The 25142-nt window shown below is 47.5% G+C and overlaps 1 protein-coding gene across 4 annotated transcripts in view; it reads right to left on the bottom strand.

Moving 5' to 3' along the window:
* Positions 1–25142, bottom strand: part of SOX5 (SRY-box transcription factor 5) — a 633967-nt gene that overhangs the window by 15045 nt on the left and 593780 nt on the right. For all 4 annotated transcript variants that reach the window (XM_048499520.1, XM_048499517.1, XM_048499519.1 and 1 more), the window contains exons 12-13: positions 10955–11063; positions 5401–5574 (exon numbers count right to left, since the gene is read on the bottom strand). In XM_048499520.1, coding sequence (XP_048355477.1) covers positions 5401–5574; positions 10955–11063 — 283 coding nt within the window. The remainder of the gene's footprint in view (positions 1–5400; positions 5575–10954; positions 11064–25142) is intronic.

Below are 25142 nucleotides of genomic sequence, written 5' to 3'. Positions count from 1 at the left end.
GACGGGTGAATCACGACCCTAGGAGGGTTTACTCAGAAGCAAGCCCCATTGTCAGCAACCGAGCTTACTCCCAGGTAAAGGATTCCGCTTTAGTTCTTGCATGAAAATCAGTGGGGTTTATCAGCACTTAACAGGGTTACCTGCACTGCCTCCCCAAAACTATGTCTTAGGTTTAATGCTAATAATCGAGCCCAGTGGCCCAGGCCAGCCTAGATATGTTGGGGGGGGGAGTCTGTGTGTGCCCACAGAGAGGGCTCTGAGTGCCACCTCTGGCACCCGCGCCCTAGGTTCACCACCACTGACCTAAACATTAGGAAGAACCTTATTACATCCCCAACTCCCTATGCTGCTCCTCATAGGCCGTGGGATCCAGATCTTCTACCTTTTTGGTTCCATCACCTTCTGCCGGTTCCTCTAAATTGGAGAAGCCGGGAATTGAACCGGAGACCTTTTGAGCCACGCAACCTTGGGTTCAAACACACGCGAACCACTGTTTGTCACCCTGCTTTCTATTAAAAAGCCGAGCGAAAAGCCGAGAAGGACCCTAGCAACGCTTGGCTTAAGTTTCTGGAAAGGGAAAAAAAAAATATTACGACAAAAGAGACCATGTTCATTGGCTGCCCGGATTGCTTCCCCTAATGGAGCTGGGTGGGGATATTTTCATTTGAGAATACCCATGGGGCTCATAATTTTGGGCTGGAAGACTGGGGGAGTGGGGGGAGGAGAAAGCAAAAGAAATGACCCAATGGGTTATTACTCAGCGGAGCCACACGACGCTCAGTCCTTGCGGGAAAACTGAGACGAAACCGGCTTCAGAAAAAAGTTGGGTGGAAAACATTCTTGTTGTCCAGTTGGGAAAACGTCGCCAGGAGGCTGTGGGGGCTGATCGAGTCATAGTTGGGGAGACGGTGTTTTCCTCCTGCCGGGCTGCCTTGAGCTCACTCGGTCGCATGTATCCTGGCTAGCTCATCCTACCCCCTAGACAGCAGTTAGTAGACAAACAGCTTACGTCTTCCCCTTGCCCGAATGTTTTCCTTCCCTCCTCCGTCCCGGGCATACCAGAGAGCAATTTTCTGTCATTATTGTGTTTATTTGGTTATGTTATGGGTTCGGGTGCGACGTGTCCTTCCTCACAATGGAAACAGAGCGGAGGGCCACAAGGAAATAGCAAGGCAGGCACATGCAGAGACGTGTTCGCCTGGATCCCATCAAAATGATCTGCATGGATGAGGAAGGGGCGGGTTTTGCTGATTCCTCCGGTGCTAGTCCCCTAGCCCCTAGTTGCAGATTCCAGGGAGGAGGAGGAGAAGGAGAAGGAGAAGAATTTATATCCCACCTTTCTCTCCAGTAAGGAGACTCAAGGTGGCTTACAAGCTCCTTTCCCTTCCTCTCCCCACAACAGACACCTTGTGAGGGGGATGGAGCTGAGAGAGTTCTGGTGAGAACTGTGACTAGCCCAAGGTCACCCAGCAGGAATGTCGGAGTGGAGAAACACATCTGGTTCACCAGATAAGCCTCCGCCACTCAGGTAGAGGAGCAGGGAATCAAACCTGGTTCTCCAGATTAGAATCCACCTGCTCTTAACCACTACACCCCGCTGGCTGCAGGGGGTGAGGTGTCTGTTGTGGGAAGGGGTAGGAAAGGAGTTGTAAGTCTCTTTGCGGAGGCGGAAACGTGGGTATAAATAAAACTCTTCTTCTACTGCCGTAGCCTCTGTCCCACTTTTGCTGTTCATGCAGGTCCCAGCATAGCCTTTTTGGTGATCATAGGGGGGATTCCTTCTCTCTTTTTCACCATGTGCGGGATCCGGTCCTTAGCCCTTAATTGCACGGCATGAAATACATTGTGCAATACTTAGTGCAATACATGCACTTAGTGCAATACATTGTGCAATACTTGAAATACTTATTGTGCAAATAAGTAGAATAGTACTCGTGTATCTTTGCCCGCCTTGACTCATAGTTCTTTGGATTAAATTAATAAACACCACAGCACTGTGGCATACACCTCCCGTAGGGGGCACAATTTCCCCCCCACAGGTCCCTTTTTGGCTATAAGATCTCCCTTTCTCATACATTTCCCTCTCTTATCAAAATATACGAATATGGAAGATCTTTGCCTTAAATTATGCAAAGAGAATCTTTCAGTTTAAGAGGCAAAATAAATGGACAGATTCAAGTGCCTTGGTGTGTGTGTGTGTGTGTGTGTGTGTGTGCGTGCGTGCGTGCGTGCGTGGGTGCGTGTGGGCATGCGTGCATAGGGGGAGAAATAACTCAAGGCTTCTTCACAAGTCTTTTTTTGGGGGGAGTAAACAAACAAATTCAGGGACACAAGTTTACATAGCAATGAACAGATGGATGATAAATGTGTGTGCAGATGACTTAGTTAACACATCCATGCCCTGGCACTTCCTAAAATTTGTTTTAACGCTCAGAGCATAAGATCGCAGAGTCAGAATCTAATCCCTAGAGGACCAGCGGCACCAGAAAGGACACTCTTCCGATTATACTAACCAGAAGGATGCAAACCCATCCACTTGAATAACAACCCCATTTAGCCTGCTGTCAATGATCTTTCAGATATTTGACCCTTGCTGAAATGAAAGAAAAGGGAGGGAGGGAGGGAGGGAGGGAGAGAGAGAGAGAGAGAGGAAGGAAGGAAGGAATGAAGGAAAGGGGGAGGGAGGGAGGGAGGAAGGAAGGAAAGAGGGAGGGAGGGAGGGAGAGAGAGAGGAAGGAAGGAGGGAAGGAAGGAAGGAGGGAAGGAAGGAAAGGGGGAGGGAGGAAGGAAGGAAAGGGGGAGGGAGGGAGGGAGAGAGAGAGGAAGGAAGGAAGGAAGGAAGGAAGAAGGGAAGGAAGGAAAGGGGGAGGGAGGAAGGAAGGAAAGGGGGAGGGAGGGAGGGAGAGAGAGAGAGGAAGGAAGGAGGGAAGGAAGGAGGGAAGGAAGGAAGGAAGGAAAGGGGGAGGGAGGGAGGAAGGAAGGAAGGAAAGGGGGAGGGAGGGAGGAAGGAAAGGGGGAGGAAAGAAGGAAGGAAGGGGGGAGAGAGGAAGGAAGGAAGGAAGGAAGGAAGGAAAGGGGAAGGGAGGGAGGGAGGGAGGAAGGAAAGGGGGAGGAAGGGAGGAAGGAAGGAAGGAAGGAAGGAAAGGGGAAGGGAGGGAGGGAGGGAGGAAAGAGGGAGGAAGGGAGGAAGGAAGGAAGGAAGGAAGGAAGGAAGGAAGGAAGGAAGGAAGGAAGGAAGGAAGGAAGGAAGGAAGGAAGGAAGGAAAGGGGGAGGGAGGGAGGGAGGAAAGAGGAAGGAAGGAAGGAAGGAAGGAAGGAAGGAAAGGGGAAGGGAGGGAGGGAGGAAAGAGGGAGGAAGGAAGGAAGGAAGGAAAGGGGGAGGGAGGAAGAAAGGAAGGAAGGAAGGAAGAGAAATATGATATTTCAGATATCTGGCCCTTAATGGATTGACTGGGGGGGGAGAGGGAGAGAGAGAGAGGGAGAGGGAGAGGGAGAGAGAGAGAGAGAGAGAGAGAGAGAGAGAGAGAGAGAGAGAGAGAGATGAAGTAAATTAGGGCAATTGTGCTTCTCTTGCAGAGGGACCAAAATACCTCATTACCCTGCAAGTATCTCTTGGGGTAACAGAGGGCTTCATGCTGAGTTCAAAAAAAAAAAGGACTTTGACAACTCAGAAAAGACCCCTGCAATGTCCGCATCAGGAAAGAGGAGAGTAGTCTCACCCCTCTTTATTGCACAGGATGGAACGGTCCCCCCCCCCCAGTTCTTCTGATGTTTCAAAGAAAAACTGATCTGTCTCAAAGTTACTTTCAAAATCCAATGCTACTGAAGCACAAGGTTTTGGGTGCCGGAACAGGACCGTCGTTTCTGAGAGGATCTGGAACGGATTTGCACGTCAGACTCCACCTACTGTATGTTTAATCAGAAAAAGATGCCTCCGATACGCTAGCCGGCTTCCCCCCCCTATCCCACCCCACGTACACCACCGGCCCTGCCTGGTACTAAACAGTAAAAGGTGATTCCTTATGTTAAAAATTTCAACCGAAATGGCTTATTAAAACCAGATTTGGAGGGTATTATAAAATGCTTAGAAGACCTTTAAAATGTCAACGCAGATCCCCCGGAGACTGAACGAAATGTCAGCCTGGCTCAAGCGCCTATTTTAAGGGGAATGAATTAGCGGTGTGTTGGGCTGGTGGAGGGCTGTTATCCCAAACAGTCGGTGGAGATGGGAGACAAACGTCGAGTGTCTTTTGTACTTTCTGCATGAAGAGGAATCAGGTGTGGGTGGGGGGCCACATTCGCCGTGATTGGGCCAATTTTGGAGATGATTATTTAAAGTCAAAGGTTTAATCGGAGCCACTCTTAAATCCGGCGGCTGAACCAAGTTTCTTGTTTCGCGGGCCTAATCTCACAAACGTAACCAGCCTCAAATCCTTCCGTGTGAGTTTTATCGTCGCCGGAACAGACTCTTTATCTGACTTTATTCTGGCTAATCTAATCAATTCGGGGGGGGGGGGGGTTGTCAAAGCTGTCCTACCTGCCTGTGCAGGTAATATGTGGTCTTCTGTGTCTCCGTACAATGGGGAATCAATAGCAGGTACAAATCCTGCCCTTAAAAGAACCTGTGCAGTAGCTGGATTTCATAAATCACGCCGAGCTTTTCCATGAGTTACTCAGAATGGGATTGCAGAGACAGGCTGTCCAATTCTGCCCCATTTCAAGAAGAAGAGTTTGGATTTATACCCCGCCTTTTTCTCCTGTTATCAGTCTTAAAGCAACAGACAAACTCCTTCCCTTCCTCTCCCCACCACAGACACCTTGTGAGGTAGGTGGGGCTGGGAGAGTTCTGAGAGAACTGTGACTTGCCCAAGATCACTCAACAGCCACCATAAAAAGAGCTCTGCCAAATCAGACAAAAACTAGCCCTGATATCTCTCTTACATGGTAGCCAACCAGATGGCCTGGAAGGTCGACAAGCCAGGCACCCAGGGCAAAGTTGCTCCGTTTAGATTCAGTAACTGATATTCAGACATACGCTGCCTCTGAACATGGAGGTTCCATTTAGTCACTATGGCTAACTGCCATGGAGGGACATGTCTGTTCTGGATTTGCCTGATTCCCTTTTAAAGCAAATTCAGGGAGTGGCCATTATTGACTCAATCCTCTGTCTATTGGTCGAGATGCTTCACAGGGGCGGGGGCGAAGGGGAGGAAATTTTCTGATGGCAAATGAAGGGGAAGGGTGACCAATGGACCAACCAGTGAGGCTTTTCGGGACACAGAGAAAGGCAGGAAAAAAACAGAAAAAGCTTTACCCAGCTCAGTTTTTGGACACCAGGAAGAGTTGTGCATATTGCCACTCCTAAAGGGAATCCCACACCTCCCGCTGTCTTTTCCTTACCCAGTATTTTGCTGATGTTGGAGTTGTGCATGTCAGGGAAGGCCTGTAGGATCTTCCGTCGTTCGTCTTTAGCCCACACCATAAAGGCATTCATTGGGCGCTTGATGTGCGGCTCGTTGCTCCCACGTCCTCTGGATTCCCGGTAAATTCGGGATTCTGAGACCCCAGCACTTCCTAAACAGTTGAGGGCAGGCAGGGAAGAAGTAAGGGGGGGAAAATCAATCTTGGAATGGGGACTGACTTTCTCAGCCATTAGACGATGTGCTCTTTCAAACGGGACGCTGAATTATATTCAGGATCATCTCTCTTTCCAGCTTTAAGAGCATTTTTATCTGTTTATTATTGAAAACATTTATTAGCCATCATTCTCCCTTGCAGAGCTCATGGCGGCTTACAATATGGGTGAAATGCATACAATATAATACATTAAAAACATAAAAACCAAACTTTAAAATAACAATTTAGACGGTTAGTAAGTTTATCAAATCTGGTCCTAAATGAAACCATGCCTCTTGAAGACTGAAACTTAAGAGGCCAGGCAAACCTCCTTGAGATACCCACCAACAAGCTTCTTTGAGGGGTGACAGCAGAAGTGGGATCCAGCAGGTTCTCACAGGTTCCCAAGAGTAGGTTACTAATTATTTGTGTGTGCCGAGAGGGGGTTACTAATTGGTGATTTTGCCACGTGATTTTTGCCTTAATTACGCCCCTCCTCCTCCTCAGCAGTAGCGTGCAGAACTTGAAGCAGTCTAGCAGGAGGGGCACCGTTGTGCGTGGCAGCCTGTGCCTGCATGCATTCGTTTCCCACCCAAGGACTGGCGCAGCGGCTGCGTCCTTGCCACAGCCCCGCCCAGGAATGCCCTGCCCCTGGAATGCCCGGCCACGCCCCCGTTGTGCCCTGCCCAGCCCCATTGGCGCTACACCACAGTTTGAATCCCACCACCATGGGAACCTGTTACTAAAATTTTTGGATCCCACCACTGGGCAACAGGACTTCATCTCATGTTATTTTTGAAATACCAGTTCATTCACCATCTAGCAATCCCATTTTTATCCCAATTTTCCTCCCGGGGGTTCATGATATTTCTCCCTGAATTGTTTTATCCCCACAGCAGCCCTGCAGGGTAGGCAAGGCTGAAAGGGAATGATTGGCCAAAGATCCCCCAATATACTTTATGGCTGTGTGGGGGCTACCAATGCAAGTTTTTATCTTAGGTGTGTGCAGGTGGGCATGCATCAATTCCCACTGTGCGAGGGAGCTCACCTGAGTCCAGTCATTCTCTCCCTACCGCAGTAAAGGGGAGAAATGAGAACTATAATCTGAGGTCCTTGGGAAAATGGTGGGATAAAATGCGATAAGATAAATATTGCATCTAGATTTTTGCTGACGTCACTGGACTTTGCCGCTGGCTGGTGACCTCTTATACATGCTTGCCACTGCAGAAGGATTGTGCACCAATGCAGCAATAAAGGCTGTGGCATGTGTAGACTTTGCTCCTGTGAATTATACCATCAGGAGGATTGGGGACAGCGTAGTGGTGGGATCCAAAAATTTTAATGACAGGTTCCCATAGTGGTGGGATTCAAACTGTGGTGTAGCGCCAATGGGGCTGGGTGGGGCATGACGGGGTGTGTCTGGGCGTTCTGGGGGTGGGGCATTCCTGGGCGGGGCTGTGGCAAGGATGCAGCCGCTGCGCCGGGCCTTGGGCGGGAAACGAATGCACGCAGGCGCAAGCTGCCACGCACGCCGGTGCACCTCCTGCTAGACTGCTTCAAGTTCTGCACGCTACTGCTGAGAGGAGGGGCGTAACTAAGGCCAAAATCACGTGGCAAAATCACCAATTAGTAACCCCCTCTCGGCACTCACAAATCATAGTAACCTACTCTCGGGAACCTGTGAGAACCTGCTGGATCCCACCTCTGGGACAGCGTACATAGCAGGAATACATGATGTCACTGTGTCACTTCTGAGTATAACCTGGAAGTGATAATGAGTAGCTGTAGGAACCCCACTAGGTAGAACCATTGCATAACAGCAATTCCTAGAGGGACCCATTGTCACTTCTGGGTTGTACCCAGAAGTGACATATACTGGCACAGATGCTACAGCACTTTTGTTTTTCTCTCACCACTACTTGGGATGATGGTGGGTAACAGTGGCGATGTGAAGTCATCTGGCAACCTCTGTTTATTCTATTATTCTATTATTTATTTATTTATTGCATTTATAGACCGCCCTCCCCCGAAGGGCTCAGGGTGGTGAACAACAGATAAAAATGCCATTAGCAATGATTAAAATAATCACATTAAAACCAGGTCACCTCCCTCTAAATGTTAAAATACCATATACTATCTAGTATTAAAATTTCTTTAAAACTCAGTTGCGCTGCTCCATGGGTGTTGTAGTTTTTTTGTTCTGATTGGGAAGATGAATAGATTTGCAGTTTGGATAAACAGGGGCTATTGCCCTGATAATTCTGTAGCCAATAGGAGGTAGAAGATTTTAACTGTAGAATATATCCAGTTTGGGAGGCTATTTTAGTTGTGAGACAGTGTAATGGGAACAGGCTACCTAGGAGCCTGTAAAATCACTTTCAATGTTAGCTAAAAGAAAATACTGCATGGTTTGTGGTATTTTATTAAGGGCCACTGTGGCAAAGTGGTTAAGAGTGATAGACTCTACTCTGGAGAACTTAGTTTGATTCTCCACTCTTCCACATGAAGGCTGCTAGATGACCATGGGCCTGTCACAGTTCTCTCCAAACTCTCTTAGCCCACGGCAAGCAATGGCAAGCCACCCCCAAAGTCTCTTGGAAACCCTATGGGGTTGCCACAATTCAGCTGTGACTTGATAGCCCTCCACACACAAACCTTGGTCTGACGGCAGGTGGTAGGTTGTAAGTTGCATATGGATCCTTTCCAACTCTGCAATTTTAGCCTTAGATAGAGATGGGAGGCGTAAGATCATGGAGGCGAGACCCCCCAAATTCTTGCTTTGATTTCATTTTTGCCTTGTGTAAACTGAAACGTGACTGCCGTTCTTCCTCTACATGCTGTTTCCGGCTTTTTTGCACCAAATTTATCATTAAAACCCCCCAGTGAATTTAAAGTGTTATGTGTTCACTCATAAATCAACACTGCATGTTATATGAATGTCATAGGCCACACTAATGGGGTGCATGTATAAACACTATATATGCACACATTTAACGTATGTATAAACATTACGTGGATTATATCCAGTGGTGGGATCCAAAAATTTTAGTAACAGGTTCCCATGGTGGTGGGATTCAAACAGTGGCGTAGCGCCAATGGGGCTGGGCGGCGCATAATGGGGGTGTGGCCAGGCATTCCAGGGGCGGGGCATTAATAATTTCTCTGTTACTGTAAAAAACTCTTACTGTAAAAAGTAAGCTGGTATCTTTCTGTCCATAATTTAAACTCATTATAGCAAGTCCTATCGTCTACTGCCAACAGAAACAACTACTTCTCCTCTAATTGACTGCCTGTCAAATACTTAATACTTTCAAATACTTAATTTTGTTTCTAGAAGTCAAAAGAAGGATACTTTCCTTAAACAAGGAACTTTACCATATTTCTAAAACATGTTTTTAAAACAGCCCAACAGGGAGAATTATCCTGTTTTCTACCTTCGCTAACCAGCCACATGGGAAACAACAGGACTTTATGATTTTTGGACCTAATGGAATTTCTAACGAAAAAGCAGACCCAATTAGTAACCCCCTCTTGACACACACAAATAATTAGTAACCCACTCTTGGGAACTGGTGAGAACCTGCTGGATCCCACCTCTGATTATATCCTAAATAACATGCATACGTAATATAAACATATCTACAAAATCAATAGAGAAAAGTATAAGGGCAGCTTTGCCATCTGGAGCAACAGAGAACAAGTCCTTGGTCCCTTCCGCTCACGCAGAATAATGCACTTTCAATCCACTTTCAATGCACTTCGCACCTGGATTTTACTGCGCGGAATAGCAAAATCCACTTGCAAACAATTGTGAAAGTGGATTGAAAGTGTATTATTCTGCATGTGCAGAAGGAGCTCTTGATCTCTTCCATGTGGGAATCCTTCAGATCTCTGAAGAGTATGAGCAGGTCTCCTCTTGATCTCCTTTTCTCCGGACAAAACATGCGCACTTCTTTCAACCTTTCCTCAGAGGATTCATCTGCCAGACTGCTGACCGTTGTCATTAACCTGTACCAATCCTGCCGGTCATATTTAGTGGGTGTCCCCCCCACCCCTGGTTATGTCTCAAAGACCAGCCAAGCCTAAGAAACATGGACTGTATATATAGTGACACAAGGCAATGAACTAATTGGTATATGCAATTAGTTTGAGTATAAAGTCAATAGATAATTCATACACCGTTCGTAAAGATTATTCATAAAGATATATTGTGATTGTATTATAAGTAATATTCAACTGGATATAAAGGTAATAACAACACATACAATGAGGGCACTAAGGCAACCTAAGAAGCGTAATGGGACTGTACTTAGTAACAAATTCTCAAAAGCATTGTATAAGACCGTGGTGGCGAACCTTTGGCACTCCAGATATTATGGACTACAATTCCCATCAGCCCCTGCCAGCATGGCATCTGGAGTGCCAAAGGTTCACCACCACTGGTATAAGATGTCATAAACATTGTACATAAGGCAAGAAACCTGTAACATTCATATTGCGTTCCAATAAATTGAAAGAGTCGGTATCACCAATATTCAATGAGTAGTAGTGGTAGTAGACAGCAGCAGCTCCACCAAGTGGATGAAGACACCACGGCGACAGCAGCCACATTCGCAGAACGCGTTGCGCGCTAGTCCACATTTTCAACAGAAATTTCTTCAGTGCGTTCAGGTAAATATAGTAGAAACAGCTGCATAAATATACATACTGACTCTTTCAATTTATTGGAAGGCAATATGAATGTTACAGGTTTCTTGCCTTATGTACAATGTTTATGACATCTTATACAATGCTTTTGAGAATTTGTTACCAAGTACAGTCCCATTACGCTTCTTAGGTTGCCTCATTGTATGTGTTGTTATTACCTTCATATCCAGTTGAATATTACTTATAACATAATCACAATATATCTTTATGAATAATCTTTACGAACGGTGTATGAATTATCTATTGACTTTATGCTCAAACTAACTGCATATACCAATTAGTTCATTGCCTTGTGTCACTACGTATACCAGTGGTGGCGTACCTTTGGCACTCCAGATGTTATGGACTACATTTCCCATCAGCCCCTGCCAGCACTGCCAATTGGCCATGCTGGCAGGGGCTGATGGGAATTGTAGTCCACAATATCTGGAGTGCCAAAGGTTCGCCACCACGGATATATACAGTCCGTGTTTCTTAGGCTTGGCTGGCCTCAGATTTTTTAGTATTGGTTTGACTGTATACATTTGCTGATCTGTTTAATATGTCTCAAAGACACCAATACTTTTTTCTCTGCCGGTGGTCGGATGCCCGGACGCAGCCGGCGAAAAGGCAAAAGCGCTTCGCTACTGACCGTCAGAGTCTCCGCTCATGTTGAAATCCATCATAGCGTGGCTAAACTTCCCGTCCTCGTTCTGTTTCACCGCCAATTGCTGAGTCAAGTTCTCCAGTGTCGTTTTGTCCTGGGTGGGGAGAGGGCACAAAGCAGGCGTTTTACGAACGTGTGATGGAACGGCAACGGCCGTAGGTAATTTGCACGGCTCCCCAGAGAAGACGGATTAGCAAACGCTAACGAAAGCATTCGGAAAAATACATTTGAAGGGGGAAAAACACACACGTACACGCAATTATTATTTTTTTGGGGGGGAGGTGTTATGAATGGGAAAAATTATGGCTGGGGCATTCACCACCTTCCCAGTGAAAGGACAAGAGATGAGCTGATGATATGCAAACTTCAAAGGCGGGTGAAATTCAGACTGGTCTGGCCCCCATGCACTGGAGGGCCCAGCTAGTCTGCTTCTCAGTTGGGTCCTGTGGTTTGCCTACTTTTTAACTGAAGGAGGATTTGTGTGTGCGTGGAGTCCTGTTAATTTGCAGGTGAGAACTGAGAAGCAGACATGGTTCACCATTGCCTTCTTCTGCAGAACCTTCCTTGGTGGTCTCCCTTCCAAATACAGACTATGCTCAGCTTCATAAGAACATAAGAACAAGCCTGCTGGATCAGACCAGAGTCCATCTAGTCCAGCTCTCTGCTACTCGCAGTGACCCACCAGGTGCCATTGGGAGCTCACATGCAGGATGTGAAAGCAATGGCCTTCTGCTGCTGCTGCTCCCGAGCACCTGGTCTGCTAAGGCATTTGCAATCTGAGATCAAGGAGGATCAAGATTGGTAGCCATAGATCGACTTCTCCTCCATAAATCTGTCCAAGCCCCTTTTTAAAGCTATCCAGGTTAGTGGCCATCACCACCTCCTGTGGTAGCATATTCCAAACACCAATCAGACGTTGCGTGAAGAAGTGTTTCCTTTTATTAGTCCTAATTCTTCCCCCCAGCATTTTCAATGTATGCCTTCTGGTTCTAGTATTGTGAGAAAGGGAGAAAAATTTCCTTCCTTCCTTCCTTCCTTCCTTCCTTCCTTCCTTCCTTCCTTCCTTCCTTCCTTCCTTCCTTCCTTCCTTCCTTCCTTCCTTCCTTCCTTCCTTCCTTCCTTCCTTCCTTCCATCCATCCATCCATCCATCCATCCATCCATCCATCCTAAGCACCAACCCTGCTTAGCTTCCGAGACCTGACAAGATTGGGCAATACCATGCCACCTTTCCTTCCAGAAGGGAATTTAACTGTATCTTTTATTTGTTAAGCTACAGAACCACCTAAGATGTTGTGTTTGTCTGACACACCACTAGACACCTGGACGTGGAAAGATAGCTGTGTCATTCACAGAAAGTTAAGTTCAAGCCATGACCATTTTGGACATTCTACCCCCTTCTTGGCTAAGAGACCAGAACTCCTACACCAGGGGTGTCCAACTGTGGCGCCCCAGATGTTCATGGACTACGATTCCCATCAGCCCCTGCCAGCATGGCCAATTGGCCACATGGCCAATTTTAATCATAATGGCCCTTGGTATCATACAATAAATGCTAGAGGCCCTGATCAGAATACCATCTCGGGAGGCAAGAACTGGCATGCACTAAGCGCAGGGCCTTCTTTGTGGCTGCCCCCCTTTTCATTTCCTTCATTCTAACTTGCTTTTGCTCCCTGATTGGGACTCAAAATGGCTTACATCATTCTCTACTCCTACCCTGTGAGGTAGGTTAATCTGTTTGACTAGCCTAAGGCCACACACCAAGATTCCATGGCAGAGCGGAGATCGAAACCTGGTTTTCCCAAATCCTACTCCAACACTCTAAATACTCTCTGGTGGCAATTCTCTATTGTGATGCCTTGTTCCCCTAAGAAGCGCACCTTTCTTATTCTCTCTTTTCTTTTCGGAGAGCAGGTGATGGCTTTCTAAGGAGCAATTCAGCTGTTACAAAGTCCTCACAGTTACAAAGTCCTCCCCTGTTACAAAGTCCACACAAGGAACATGTGTGCTGAGCGTTGTGTGCTTTCAGGTGCCGATTGTGGTGCCCTAATGTGGGCCCAGCTTTAGTTTCCTTTTGTAATATTCCCCCAAACTGTACATTACTCACGCATGTATGCATGATAAAATACTAGCTGGAAAAGATGCTTCAAATGCAGGTTTTAGTTCATTCATATCATCATCATCATCAACCTTTTATTGGCATGAGTTTAAAATACAACAGAGAGGTTGAGGAGAATCAAGTTAAAATAAGTAAATAAAATAAATAAAAGACATTTCCAGCAGTTAAAACAATAAATAAATAAATAAATAAACTAAAATATGTGGCGAATCTGTTGTGCCAGCGCCAGGAATTTGGCAACGTCTAGGGATCTCTGAGGAGACTGATCACAAAGCAGATAGAAAGATTTGACCTTGTCTGATGAGTAGGCATAGTTCTCAGTGTATGGGTCTATATATTGTCTTCTAGATGAAGCATATAGTTCGCAATCTAGGAGGATGTGCTCTCGATTGTTTTGATGGCTTTTTGTGAGCAGGAACACGTTCTTTGTTGGTATGGGATCTGGAGAAATCTGCCGCTCAGGACAGCTGAGGGTAGGACGTTCAGTCGGGCTAGCATTAAGGTACGTCGGAGGTACGCCGAAGATATATTGTAGAAATACCTTGGTAGCCCTTTACTGAAGGGGGGAAGGTAGGAGCCCTCTGGTAGAATGCCCTAGTTCATTCATACTTGTGCACATTGATAAAACACTGCAAAAAAGCCATCTCAAGGCAACTGTTCATACGATAACATCTAATACCGATATTTGATCCATTTCCACAAGCTTACTGATGAGGTCGGAAGGTGAGACAGAGGCGCCGGGACTGGAAGCTGCATTCAACTGTGCATGGATTCATTCTGGAATCAAACTTATAGCTGAATTGGAACTCAGGAGAAGTGGAGTCCCACAATGAAATTCCAGAACGGGCGGAGCAAGGGGTAAATCCTGCCAACCTCAATTAATAATTGCTGCGAGCTATTTTCAGAGACGGGATCACACCTGCACCACCCAATCGTAATGCGGAAAGAAAAACACCCCCGCATGCTTCCAGTGGCACAACACAACTTTTGCGACTCTCGACGGCCTCTCTCTGCAGCCTGCAGATGCGATAAGGGGAGAGGAACGCCAACTCCGCTTTGGTGACAACGTGACCCCTCGCCCTCCCGCTACTAAAACATGTGGTATAATAAAATAATTCAATTAGTCGCTATAAAAGGGAAAGTTGAGATAATCCTCAGCGGATGTCACTCTGAAACCGAGTGGATGTCAAAACAGTCAGAGCGTGTTTTCGTTGTGCCCCTCTGAGCCCTGACTTGAGTGAACCCTCAGTCAATCTCAGCGTGGGGGGAACGGCAGCGGGCTGGCACCCGGGAGCCGGCAGCGGGGCAGAGGAGAGGAAGGACGAGTTGCAAAATGCCTTAATTAGAAAACAACGGAGCGGCCTGCGAGGCCAAAGCGGCCCAAACACTGCGGTTAACTAACCGCCACCGGAGCCGCAGGAACACAACGAGATGGTTAAAGGGGACGAAAACAAAAACAAAAGAGAAACAAGGACGCCCGGGAGACCCGGAGAGGTTACTTGATTCAAACAAAGGACACGGTAATCCATAAATTAAATAAAGTAAAATCAAGGGAAGTGACGGGTTTTATTCAAGCAAAAACCTCTGCTAGGAGAAAGTGGGAAGGGGGGTTAGAGAGGGCGAAATGGAAGGTTTTTTAAAAAGTCGTGATGAATGATCGGGGCTTTGCCTCTGCGGCCTGTTTTCCAAGCTGGGAACCGCTAGAAAGCTGCATCGGAGTGCGAAGCTGTTAGATCAGTGGTGGCGAACCTATGGTACGGGTGCCAGAGGTGGCACTCAGAGCCCTCTCTGTGGGCACGCGCAAACAGAGTCGCCCCCCCACTCCCCCACACACATCTAGGCTGGCCTGGGCCACTGGGCTCGATTATTAGCATTAAACCTAAGACCTAGTTTTGGGGAAGCAGTGTAGGTAACCCTGTTAAGGGCTGTTAAACCCCACTGATTTTCATGCGAAGAACTAAAGCACGATCCTTTACCTGGGAGTAAGCTCGGTTGCTGGTAATGGGGCTTGCTTCTGAGTAAACCTTCCTAGGGTTGTGATTCATCTGTTGGAAGAGTTGAACGGTTGCTTCAAAGCAAAGCCACCGACTACCACCAAGCTTACTCCCGAGTAACGCACGCCTCGGAGCCAACCATTTTTTCTAAACTAAAACCTCAGTATTCAGGTTAAATTGCCGTGTTGGCACTTTGTGATAAATAAGTGGGTTTGGGGTTGCAATTTGGGCACTCGATCTCGAAAAGGTTCACCATCGCTGGGTTAGATAGACGGAGGAGAAGGGAATGTGACCCAACCTGAACAGAACCTGTTACATGAACGGCAACCCTCCAGCGCCCCATTACATTATGCAACGTGATGCAGAAGTTCACCTTTTCCTTAACTTTCTGGGGGGGGGGGGAAATCAACTTTCATCCTAAACAATAAAACGGTAAGACAACGGTAAGGAACCCTCCACCAATGGGAGAGCAGGACTCACTTCGTGCCGGGGTCGCTGTCGGGACATTCGAGTTCTTCCCGGCCAAGGCACCGTTGCTCCACGGCCCTCAGAAGCCCTCTCTCCACCCCCTGCCTTCCCTCCCCACAAGCAGTGCTGGGTCACAAAAGGCCTGGCAGCACCCCCCCCCGTCTTCCCCTCCTACCCCCCAAAGCAGTGCCAGGCTGCAGAAGGCCTGGCAGACGACCCCCCCCCCCCTGTTGCATTCCCTTCCCATCCAGCAGCAAAGGTAAGTGCCCTGGAAGGGAAAGAGAACCAACAATTCAGCCCATAGCGGGGGAAGGGGGGAAACTTGCTAGAGACCAGAGGTGGGATCCAGCAGGTTCTCACCAGTTCCCGAGAGTGGGTTACTAATTGGGTCCGCTTTTCCGTTAGAAATTCCATTAGGTCCAAAAATCATGAAGTCCTGTTGTTTCCTATGTGGCTGGTTAGCGAAGGTAGAACACGGGATCATTCTCCCTGTTGGGCTGTTTTAAAAACATGTTTTAGAAATATGGTAAAGTTCCTTGTTTCAGGAAAGTATCCTTCTTTTGATTTCTAGAAACAAAATTAAGTATTTGAAAGTATTAAGTATTTGACAGGCAGTCAATTAGAGGAGAAGTAGTTGTTTCTGTTGGCAGTAGATGATAGGACTTGCGATAATGAGTTTAAATTATGGACAGAAAGATGCCAGCTGGAAATTAGGAACTGTTTTTTTTTACAGTAAGAGTTTTTTACAGTAACAGAGAAATTATTAATGCCCCGCCCCCGGAATGCCCAGCCACGCCCTTGTCTTGCCCCGCCCAGCCCCGTTGGTGCTACGCCACTGTTTGAATCCTACCACCATGGGAACCTGTTACTAAAATTTTTGGAACCCACCACTGCTAGAGACCATTGCATCGCCCCCTGCAATGGGCTTTTGTTGCTAGTTTTAGAAAAATGAGCAAGAAGCAAGTCTACCAACACCTGAAAGAGCCACAAGATTTCCTGGGCATCATCTTTTGAGAACTCGAGCACCTTTTGTCTTTGACTCTTAGGTTTCGTGCGGTAGTTCTTATTGATCTTTAAGGAGCTACTAAGGTGAGAGCAGCAGTGGCGTAGTAGGTTAAGAGCAGGTGCACTAATCTGGAGAACCGGGTTTGATTCCCCGCTCTGCCATTTGAGCTGCGGAGGCTTATCTGGGGGACTAGATTAGCTTGTGCACTGCAACACATGTCAGCTGGGTGACCTTGGGCTAGTCACAGTCCTTCTGAGCTCTCTCAGCCCCACCAACCTCACAGGGTGTTTGTTGTGAGTGGGGAAGGGCAAGGAGATTGTCAGCCCCTTTGAGTCTCCTACAGGAGAGAAAGGGGGGATATAAATCCAAACTCTTCTTCTTACTGGATTCGAATCTTGCTTTTCTACTGCAGGCCAGCCTGTCTATCGGAGTTGCCAACTTCCGGGTGGCGGCAGCTTCGGGTCCGAAAACTAGACCCAAAGACAGATATAGTCCCCTGATTCTCCCGTGAGCACACTGCGGCAACCCTTGTCTCAATGGTTCATTTAAACGGAAGGAAGGCGGCCTGGCTGAATCCATTAAGATAAATGGGATAGCCATTAGGGGTAGGAGAGAGCGATGTTTAGATTGTCTGAACCATGTACATATAGAAGAAAAGGAGTTTGGATTTATACCCTGCTTTTCTCAACCATAAGGAGACTCAAAGGGGATTACAAGCTCCTTTCCCTCCTCTCCCCACAACAGACACCTTGTGAGGCAGGTGGGACTGAGAGAGTTTGGAGAGAACTGTGATTAGTCCAAGTTCGCCTAGCAGGCTTCATGTGGAGGAGTGGGGAAACACATCCAGTTCACCAGGTAAGAGTCTGCTGCTCATGCGGAAGCATGGGGAATCAAACCCAGTCCTCCAGATTAGAGTGCACCTGCTTTTCAACCACTGCACCACACTAACTTTCCACCTGATAGCTATTCTAGGGCTCATTCCGCACATGCAGAATAATGCACTTTCAAACTGCTTTCAGTGCTCTTTGAAGCTGTGTGGAATGGCAAAATCCACTTGCAAACAGTTGTGAAAGTGGTTTGAAAATGCATTATTTTGCGTGTGCGGAAGGGGCCCAGGTGTATATTCTGCTTGGGCCCTTTCACAGTTACCAGGACCAGCTTCTCCTCAAAAGTCCCTACAATTCGCTCTCGAGTCCGGCCAGCAAGGGGATTTCATCTCAGGCGCCCACACTGACAGGGCTTAGTAGTTTTTCTTTTGTTCATCTGACTTCGATAAACAACACGAGCGAGACACCCGACCCTTCCCCGAATGCTCGTATGCTGCTCTCGTCCCGATGCCGATTATAGTCTTTACTTGAATGCCTTTTTCCCCCTGCATTCATTATTTACCAGGCAGGCTGTAATTGCGGGCCCACGCTCCTTCGGGCACGTTTTAAAATATCTAAATAAGAATCTCATTATGTTAAAAAAAAGCATCGTTTCTCTGAACACGAACCCGGCCCTCCGCAGAAGGGTTTACCAAGCAGAAAGGCTTCCTGGGGGGTAAAAGGACAGCATGCCAGCTTCAACTTGCCAATGGATCCGGTCCCATTCCTTCCCACTCTGAGATAAGCGGTTCTACACTGGTGGCATCGGTTACGCCGGCTAAGGGCATCAGAGATCCCTGAGCCCAGTGCATCTAAAGGGCAGGTAACGGCATTGGTGCAGAATGAATTACAAAACCTACATCTTAGCTTTTGCAAGAGAAGCCAACGAGGTGGGTAGCAGGATCTGACCCGTCAGCCCAGGCACTTTACAAGAGGAGATCTCAACTGCGCGAGAAACCGTTCCTGGCATTACCCAGCCGGCGAAGCAAAAGATACTCTTTCCCGTACCTGCCCACTCACAAATTAACTGGAAGACACTGATAGGGGGGCAGCCCACTTTCCGCCTGTGAAAAATCTATTTAGCGCTTCCAAATTGGACGGCACAAAGGTTTCAGGTTTTGCACATCGAAACGTATCCATCAATCACGGCTGATGGCGTGGAGTGCAGCCAGGTTATCAAATGTGTTAACGCTCGGTAACTGCCCAAGATGACACGCAGACCTTGATCCTGTGACTGGCAAGGGAAGGCAGCTCGGGTTCAGCTGCATATTTAGTCTGCGTCACACTGTGTAATGTGGTGGTTGGAGGTTTGTCTGGGGTTGCTACCCTCCGGGGGGTGGCTAGAGATCTCTTGGGATTACAACTGATTGCCAGGCTACTGAAATCATTTCACCTGGAGAAAATGGCCACGAAGAAGAAGAAGAAGAAGAAGAAGAAGAAGAAGAAGAAGAAGAAGAAGAAGAAGAAGAAGAAGAAGAAGAAGAAGAAGAAGAAGAAGAAGAAGAAGAAGAAGGAGAAGGAGAAGGAGAAGAAGAAGGAGAAGGAGAAGGAGGAGGAGGAGGAGGAGGAGGAGAAGGAGAAGGAGAAGGAGGAGAACAAGGACAAGAAGAAGGAGAAGAAGAAGGAGAAGGAGAAGGAGGAGAAGAAGGAGAAGGAGAAGAAGAAGAAGAAGGACAAGAAGAAGAAGGACAATAAGAAGAAGAAGAAGAAGAAGAAGAAGAAGAAGAAGAAGAAGAAGAAGAAGAAGAAGGAGAAGTAGAAGAAGGAGGAGAAGGAGAAGGAGAAGGAGAAGGAGAAGGAGAAGGAGGAGGAGGAGAAGAAGGAGAAGGAGAACAAGAAGAGGGAGAAGAAGAAGGAGAAGAAGAAGGAGGAGGAGAAGGACAAGAAGAAGGAGAAGAAGAAGAAGGAGAAGAAGAAGAAGGACAAGAAGGAGAAGAAGGAGAAGAAGAAGAAGAAGAAGAAGAAGAAGAAGAAGAAGAAGAAGAAGAAGAAGAAGAAGAAGAAGAAGAAGAAGAAGAAGAAGGACAAGAAGGAGGAGAAGGAGAAGGAGAAGAAGAAGGAGAAGAAGGAGAAGAAGAAGGAGAAGAAGAAGAAGAAGGAGAAGGAGAAGAAGGAGAAGGAGAAGAAGAAGGAGAAGGAGAAGAAGAAGGAGAAGGAGAGAGAGACACACACACACAGAGAGAGAGTTTGGATTTATACTCCACCTTTCTCTCCTGTAAGGAGACTCAAGGTGGTTTACAATCTCCAGATAATTCTCAACCCAGAGTTGCAAATGTAAGGAGACTGGAAAGTTCAAATCCCCGCTCTGGCACACTGTTCCGGGTGAGCATTGGCCCGTCTTTATCTCTTATCTCCTTACTTCCCCCCGCAGGGTTTATGAAAGAAGGAAGTGCCATATAGGGTCCTTAAAGAAATGAACTAACCATATCTCAAACCCACCTGTCAGACAGTATGAAGTTCATTTAAGGGTATAGGCAAATGAGTTCCCTCTGATTAAGTTCTGGGATTGTTTGTCTGGCCTTTCTGTTTGTCTCTTGTGAGTTTGGGAGGGGTGGATTTTATTGAAGAACACATACTGGATTTGAAAACTATTTTACTCTGCTATCCAATATGACTTTCTGTACGCCCTGAGATGAATGAGTTGGACAGTTGTCCACCGATCCCTGAGATTGCATGAGGAGATGAGGGGCCCAAAATGCTGGTTGCCAACCAAGAGTATAATCCACAGGAGCAAAGTCTACACATGCCACAGCCTTTATAGCTGCGTTGGTGCACAATCCTTCTGCAGTGGCAAGCAGGTATAAGAGGTCACCAGCCAGCGGCAAAGGCCAGTGACGTCAGCAAAAATCTAGATGCAATATTCATCTTATCGCATTTTATCCCACCATTTTCCCAAGGACTTCAGATTATAGTTCTCATTTCTCCCCTTTACTGTGGTAGGGAGAGAATGACTGGACTCAGGTGAGCTCCCTCGCACAGTGGGGATTGATGCGTGCCTACCTGCACACATCTGAGATAAAAACTTGCATTGGTAGCCCCCACACAGCCATAAAGTATATTGGGGGATCTTTGGCCAATCATTCCCTTTCGGCCTTACCTACCCTGTGGGGTTGCTGTGGGGATAAAACGATTCAGGGAGAAATATCCTGAACCCCTGGAAGGAAGATTGGGATGAAAATGGGATTGCTGCCCGGCGCTCACCACCCACGCTTTCTCGTGTCCTGGCATTGCCTCTGGCAGGAGCGTCAAAGCCAATGGCAGGAATACATATATATCAAGCCGTCATTTTTGCCGGCAGTCAAATGAACAGAACGCAAAAGAAGCAAACCTGCAATCAGGTTTAATTGGCGATTGTGTTAATGCCAGCAAGTCAACAGATCAAATTGGGCGGAGAAATTCGGCGGCAGATAATTCTGTGAGCCACCCCAGCCAAGGGCTCCGTCAGTGTAATCCGTCCAAGGTTGGATCGGCTCTAACAGAGAAAAGTTACATATAGTAAAATCCTATAAACAGCTGTACTGAAACTTTTGCTGTTTCAAATGCATTGTCGAAGGCTTTCATGGCTGGAATCACTAAGAACATAAGAACATAAGAACTAGCCTGCTGGATCAGACCAGAGTCCATCTAGTCCAGCTCTCTGCTACTCGCAGTGGCCCACCAGGTGCCTTTGGGAGCTCACGTGCAGGAGGTGAAAGCAATGGCCTTCTGCGGCTGCTGCTGCTGCTCCTGACTAGCGTGTTGTGGGTTTTCTGGGTTGTATGGCCGTGTTCCAGTAGCATTTTCTCCAGACGTTTCACCTGCATCTGTGGCTGGCATCTTCAGAGAGGGTCCCCTGAAGTTGCCAGCCACAGATGCAGGCAAAACGTCCGGAGAAAATGCTGCTGGAACACGGCCATACAACCCGGAAAACCCACAACGCTCTTTTGTTGTTTCCTTTGGAAGCCTTCGGATGGTCTTCCTAGACAAGTTCATTGTGAACGTTCATTTCAGACAGGATTCGGTGACTTGACAGCATCCTGCTGGCTTCACCCATGAATTATGAGAAGAATTTGTTGAATTTCAAGATGCCGGTGGATTGGTTTGGACACCACCCAAAATACTGTTTTAATAGACTAAATGACATTTAGGGCAATTCTGCACACGAGTAAAATAGGTTCGACCCAGTTCCCTGAGAAGGGTACTAACATAGGTCGAAGCCATTGTTGTTCCCCACTGCAACAGCTTGATCCCAGCTCAGAGGGCGGAATCATCCTGTGCCTCTTCGCCGCTCCGTTCCGATTGGCTACTGTTCTACGGCCATGTTCCGTCTATCCCCACACATGTTATAAAAAAAACTGCCACAGGAATGGAGGAATGAAGGTGGCGTTTTTTGATTGGCCAGCTATACGCATGCCCAAAACCCTCAGCTGTGATTGGCTGAATGGGAGACTCCTGGCACCAGAGATTCCGCACTTTACTGGAATCGAGCTGAGTTTGAGCGTGGTTCCCTGAAAAAGTAGTAGTTCCCAACTGGAGTCGGAAATTTGACCATTACACGGGGTGAAGCTGGTACAAAACCACGTCGATCCCAGTGGTTGTGCGGAGCACTTAGATTGAACGCAGCTTGAACTTAGGTCGATAACGCAAGTGCGGAATCAACCTTAGTGTGATTGCCCGGATATGGGCCACTCTGTTCACTGTTGCCAGTTAGGGGACATCAGATCTGGTTCCAAAACCATGGTGGGTAGTTGGTTCATTAAGTACAGTCTTAACTATGGTTCTGCATAGTTTGGTTTAGGGGGTCCAAAGTTATTGACCCCCAAAGGGGGTGCCCCATCCCCCATTGTTTCCAATGGGAGCTAATAGTAGATAGGGCTACACTTTGAGGGTCCATAACTTTGGACCCCCTGAACCAAACTTCACTAAACTTAGGTGGCATCATCAAGATAGTCTCCTGCTGATACCAGCCAGGTTTGGTGAAGCTTGGTTTGGGGGGGGGTCCCAAAAGGGGTGCCCCATCTCCCATTGTTTCCAGTGGGAGCTAATAGTAGATGGGGCTACTCTTTTGAGGGTCCAGAACTTTGGACCCCCTGAGCCAAACTTCACCAATTCTGCCTGGTTTCTTCAGGAGAGTCTCCTAAAGTTACCCTGAAATTTTTGATGCTGCTAGCCTAAAAACTGTGCCCCCTGCAGGCCAAAAACTGAAAAAAACACTAAAAATACAAAAAACACAAACGGGGTAGGGGGTGGGGGGCAGCAAAACTCCAATTTTGCACTGGGATCCATTTCCCCTAGCTACACCTCTAAAGAGATGTAACACTTGACAGCTACTAATCACAAGGATTGGTCTAATCTGAAAGACTCTGTACCAGCACTGCACCTGTTGGATTACAGGCTCCAGTCCTATTAGATAAAAAACGTTTGGAAAAATATCCTCCAAACAACACAGCTGCAGCGCGGAGCCCTGCCACAAAGCATTGACTTTCAGCAGCCTCTGCTCAAGAGGCCGTAACATTTGAATCTGCCTCCGTGGAATCCGCTGGAGGTCGACACAAGTACTTGAGCTTAACTGGGTGCTGGAACAAGCTTCGAGTGCATGAAGGGTCCCCCCCTTATTTTCCTTGTAATGCTCTGCAACAGAATTGGGCCAAGCAAATACCGGGCCGACGGTGGCATTCCTCCTGCTGAGATGTCCACTTGGCCGGCGTCCCTGGCAAAATCCGAGCGAGCTGCGAACGCCGCTAGGGCTGGCTTTGCCAAGGAAAGCTCTTCTCCAACTGCATAATTCAAGGTTAAAATTTCATTTTAGCTTTCCACCCCCTCCGCGCAGAGTCTTCATCTCCCCCCACCCCCCGCCACAGACAGGAATACATTTCATTCACGTTTGTTTTGCTCGTGGAGTAATTCTTCCCCCGCACACTTGTGGGGATCCGAGCCAGCCCGGAGTGCCAAGACGTGCAGATTCGGTACAGCTCCCCAACCTCATGTTCTGTTCTTGCCTTGTGCCAAATGCGGCAAGAGACCAAGATCAGAAGGCGGGGAGGAATCCTAGCTGCCTGGCAAAGCTGACGCTCCTAGCATATGCAACTAAATCTATGTTAACCAGTTCTGACCTCACTGGGAAGGCTGAGAATAGGAGGCCACAGGTAGTAACTTATCATTGAAGAAGAAGAAGAAGAAGAAGAGTTTGGATTTATATCCCCCCTTTCTCTCCTGCAGGAGACTCAAAGGGGCTTACAATCTCCTTGCCCTTCCCCCCTCACAACAAACACCCTGTGAGGTAGGTGGGGCTGAGAGAGCTCCGAGAAGCTGTGACTAGCCCAAGGTCACCCAGCTGGCGTGTGTGGGAGTGTACAGGTTAATCTGAATTCCCCAGAGAAGCCTCCACAACTCAGGTGGCAGAGCTGGGAATCAAACCCGGTTCCTCCAGATTAGATACACGATCTCTTAACCTCCTACGCCACTGCTGCTTAACCTCCTACGCCACTGCTGCTCATTGGGAGGACATATTATTGCTGTTTTATATCAAGTCAAACTGTTGGTCTCTCTGTCTCGAGATTACCTCAGTATCGGCCGCTGCTCTTCTCTCAAGCCGAGAAAGATCTTTCCCGTCACCTGCTATCTGAGGGGAAAGCTGCACAATATGGCGGCCACAGGTCCAACCAAAGGCCGCTGACGCCATTTTGGAGGGAGATGAAACGGTTTAAAAATTGCCATGAGGGCAACGGTGATAGGTGACCTTCTCCTGCCCTCGCCTGTGTTTTTTCATGTGCCAAAACAGGACTGTGACAACATTTGAAAAGACACAGGGGTGGGGGAAGACACAAGATTGCCCGGCACTGCTGAAAATGGCTAAATTTTCTCTAAAATGGTGTCAGGGGGTTCCAGTTTGAGCCTGTGGCCTCAATAACATGTAATTTGGCTTTGAGACTTGGACTAAGCCAGACAATTTGCCAAGTGGTTTCTGAGGTAAGTCCTTGCCACATGTTTGATGGTTGCAGATACTGTGTAGCATTGGTTCCTTCTTCACAGGCAACACAAACGGGTTCGATGAACTCGTGTCATCTGTCTCGCCATTAGCAAGGCGGGCACAGGGGCCGTCCGGGATCACTGGGCAACAAAATGTAGGATGTTTTGCACAGGAAAAGTTTTGTTTCCTTGTGAAATGCGCATCCAGGGATCCCCCACCTGAGAATCTCCCCTCCCAAGAATCCCCCCAACGGCACAAAATGGCGGCCGCCGAAAGAATCCACTTTAATGGCAGCTGCCTTCAGAATCCACCATAATGGTGGACAGAAGGGGTGAAACAAAATGCTTCCTGTTTTATTGTTCGCAAAGGCACGCAGGAAGAGTGTGAAACACGGGTTAAAAGGAAAAGTCATTAGTTTAGCAACTTTAATTTAACACGGGTTCCGCCAAAATAAAATGGGTTGGAAGCATTTGGAGGGGCTGAGTTCTATGGGAACTTCTCCCCCATAACATTTTTTTCATACCCCTTAACCCACAGGTGTCAAACTCGTGGCCCTCCAGATGTTATGGACTACCGTTCCCATCATCCCCTGCAGCATGATGCTGGCAGGGGGTGATGGGAACTGTAGTCCATAGCATCTGCAGGCCGCGAGTTTGACACCTATGCCTTAACCCATTATATGTTGCCTGTATAGAATCACCCATTAAAGATTCTTTAAACATTTCCATGGAGTTCTAAAGGACATAGGCGATAAGTCATTGCAAGAGTCCTAA

This window comes from Sphaerodactylus townsendi, linkage group LG06 (assembly GCF_021028975.2).
Source record: "Sphaerodactylus townsendi isolate TG3544 linkage group LG06, MPM_Stown_v2.3, whole genome shotgun sequence".
In the NCBI taxonomy this organism is placed as follows: Eukaryota; Metazoa; Chordata; class Lepidosauria; order Squamata; family Sphaerodactylidae; genus Sphaerodactylus; species Sphaerodactylus townsendi.
Note: the sequence above shows the minus strand (reverse complement) of the source record. Positions and strands in the feature narration are given on the sequence as shown.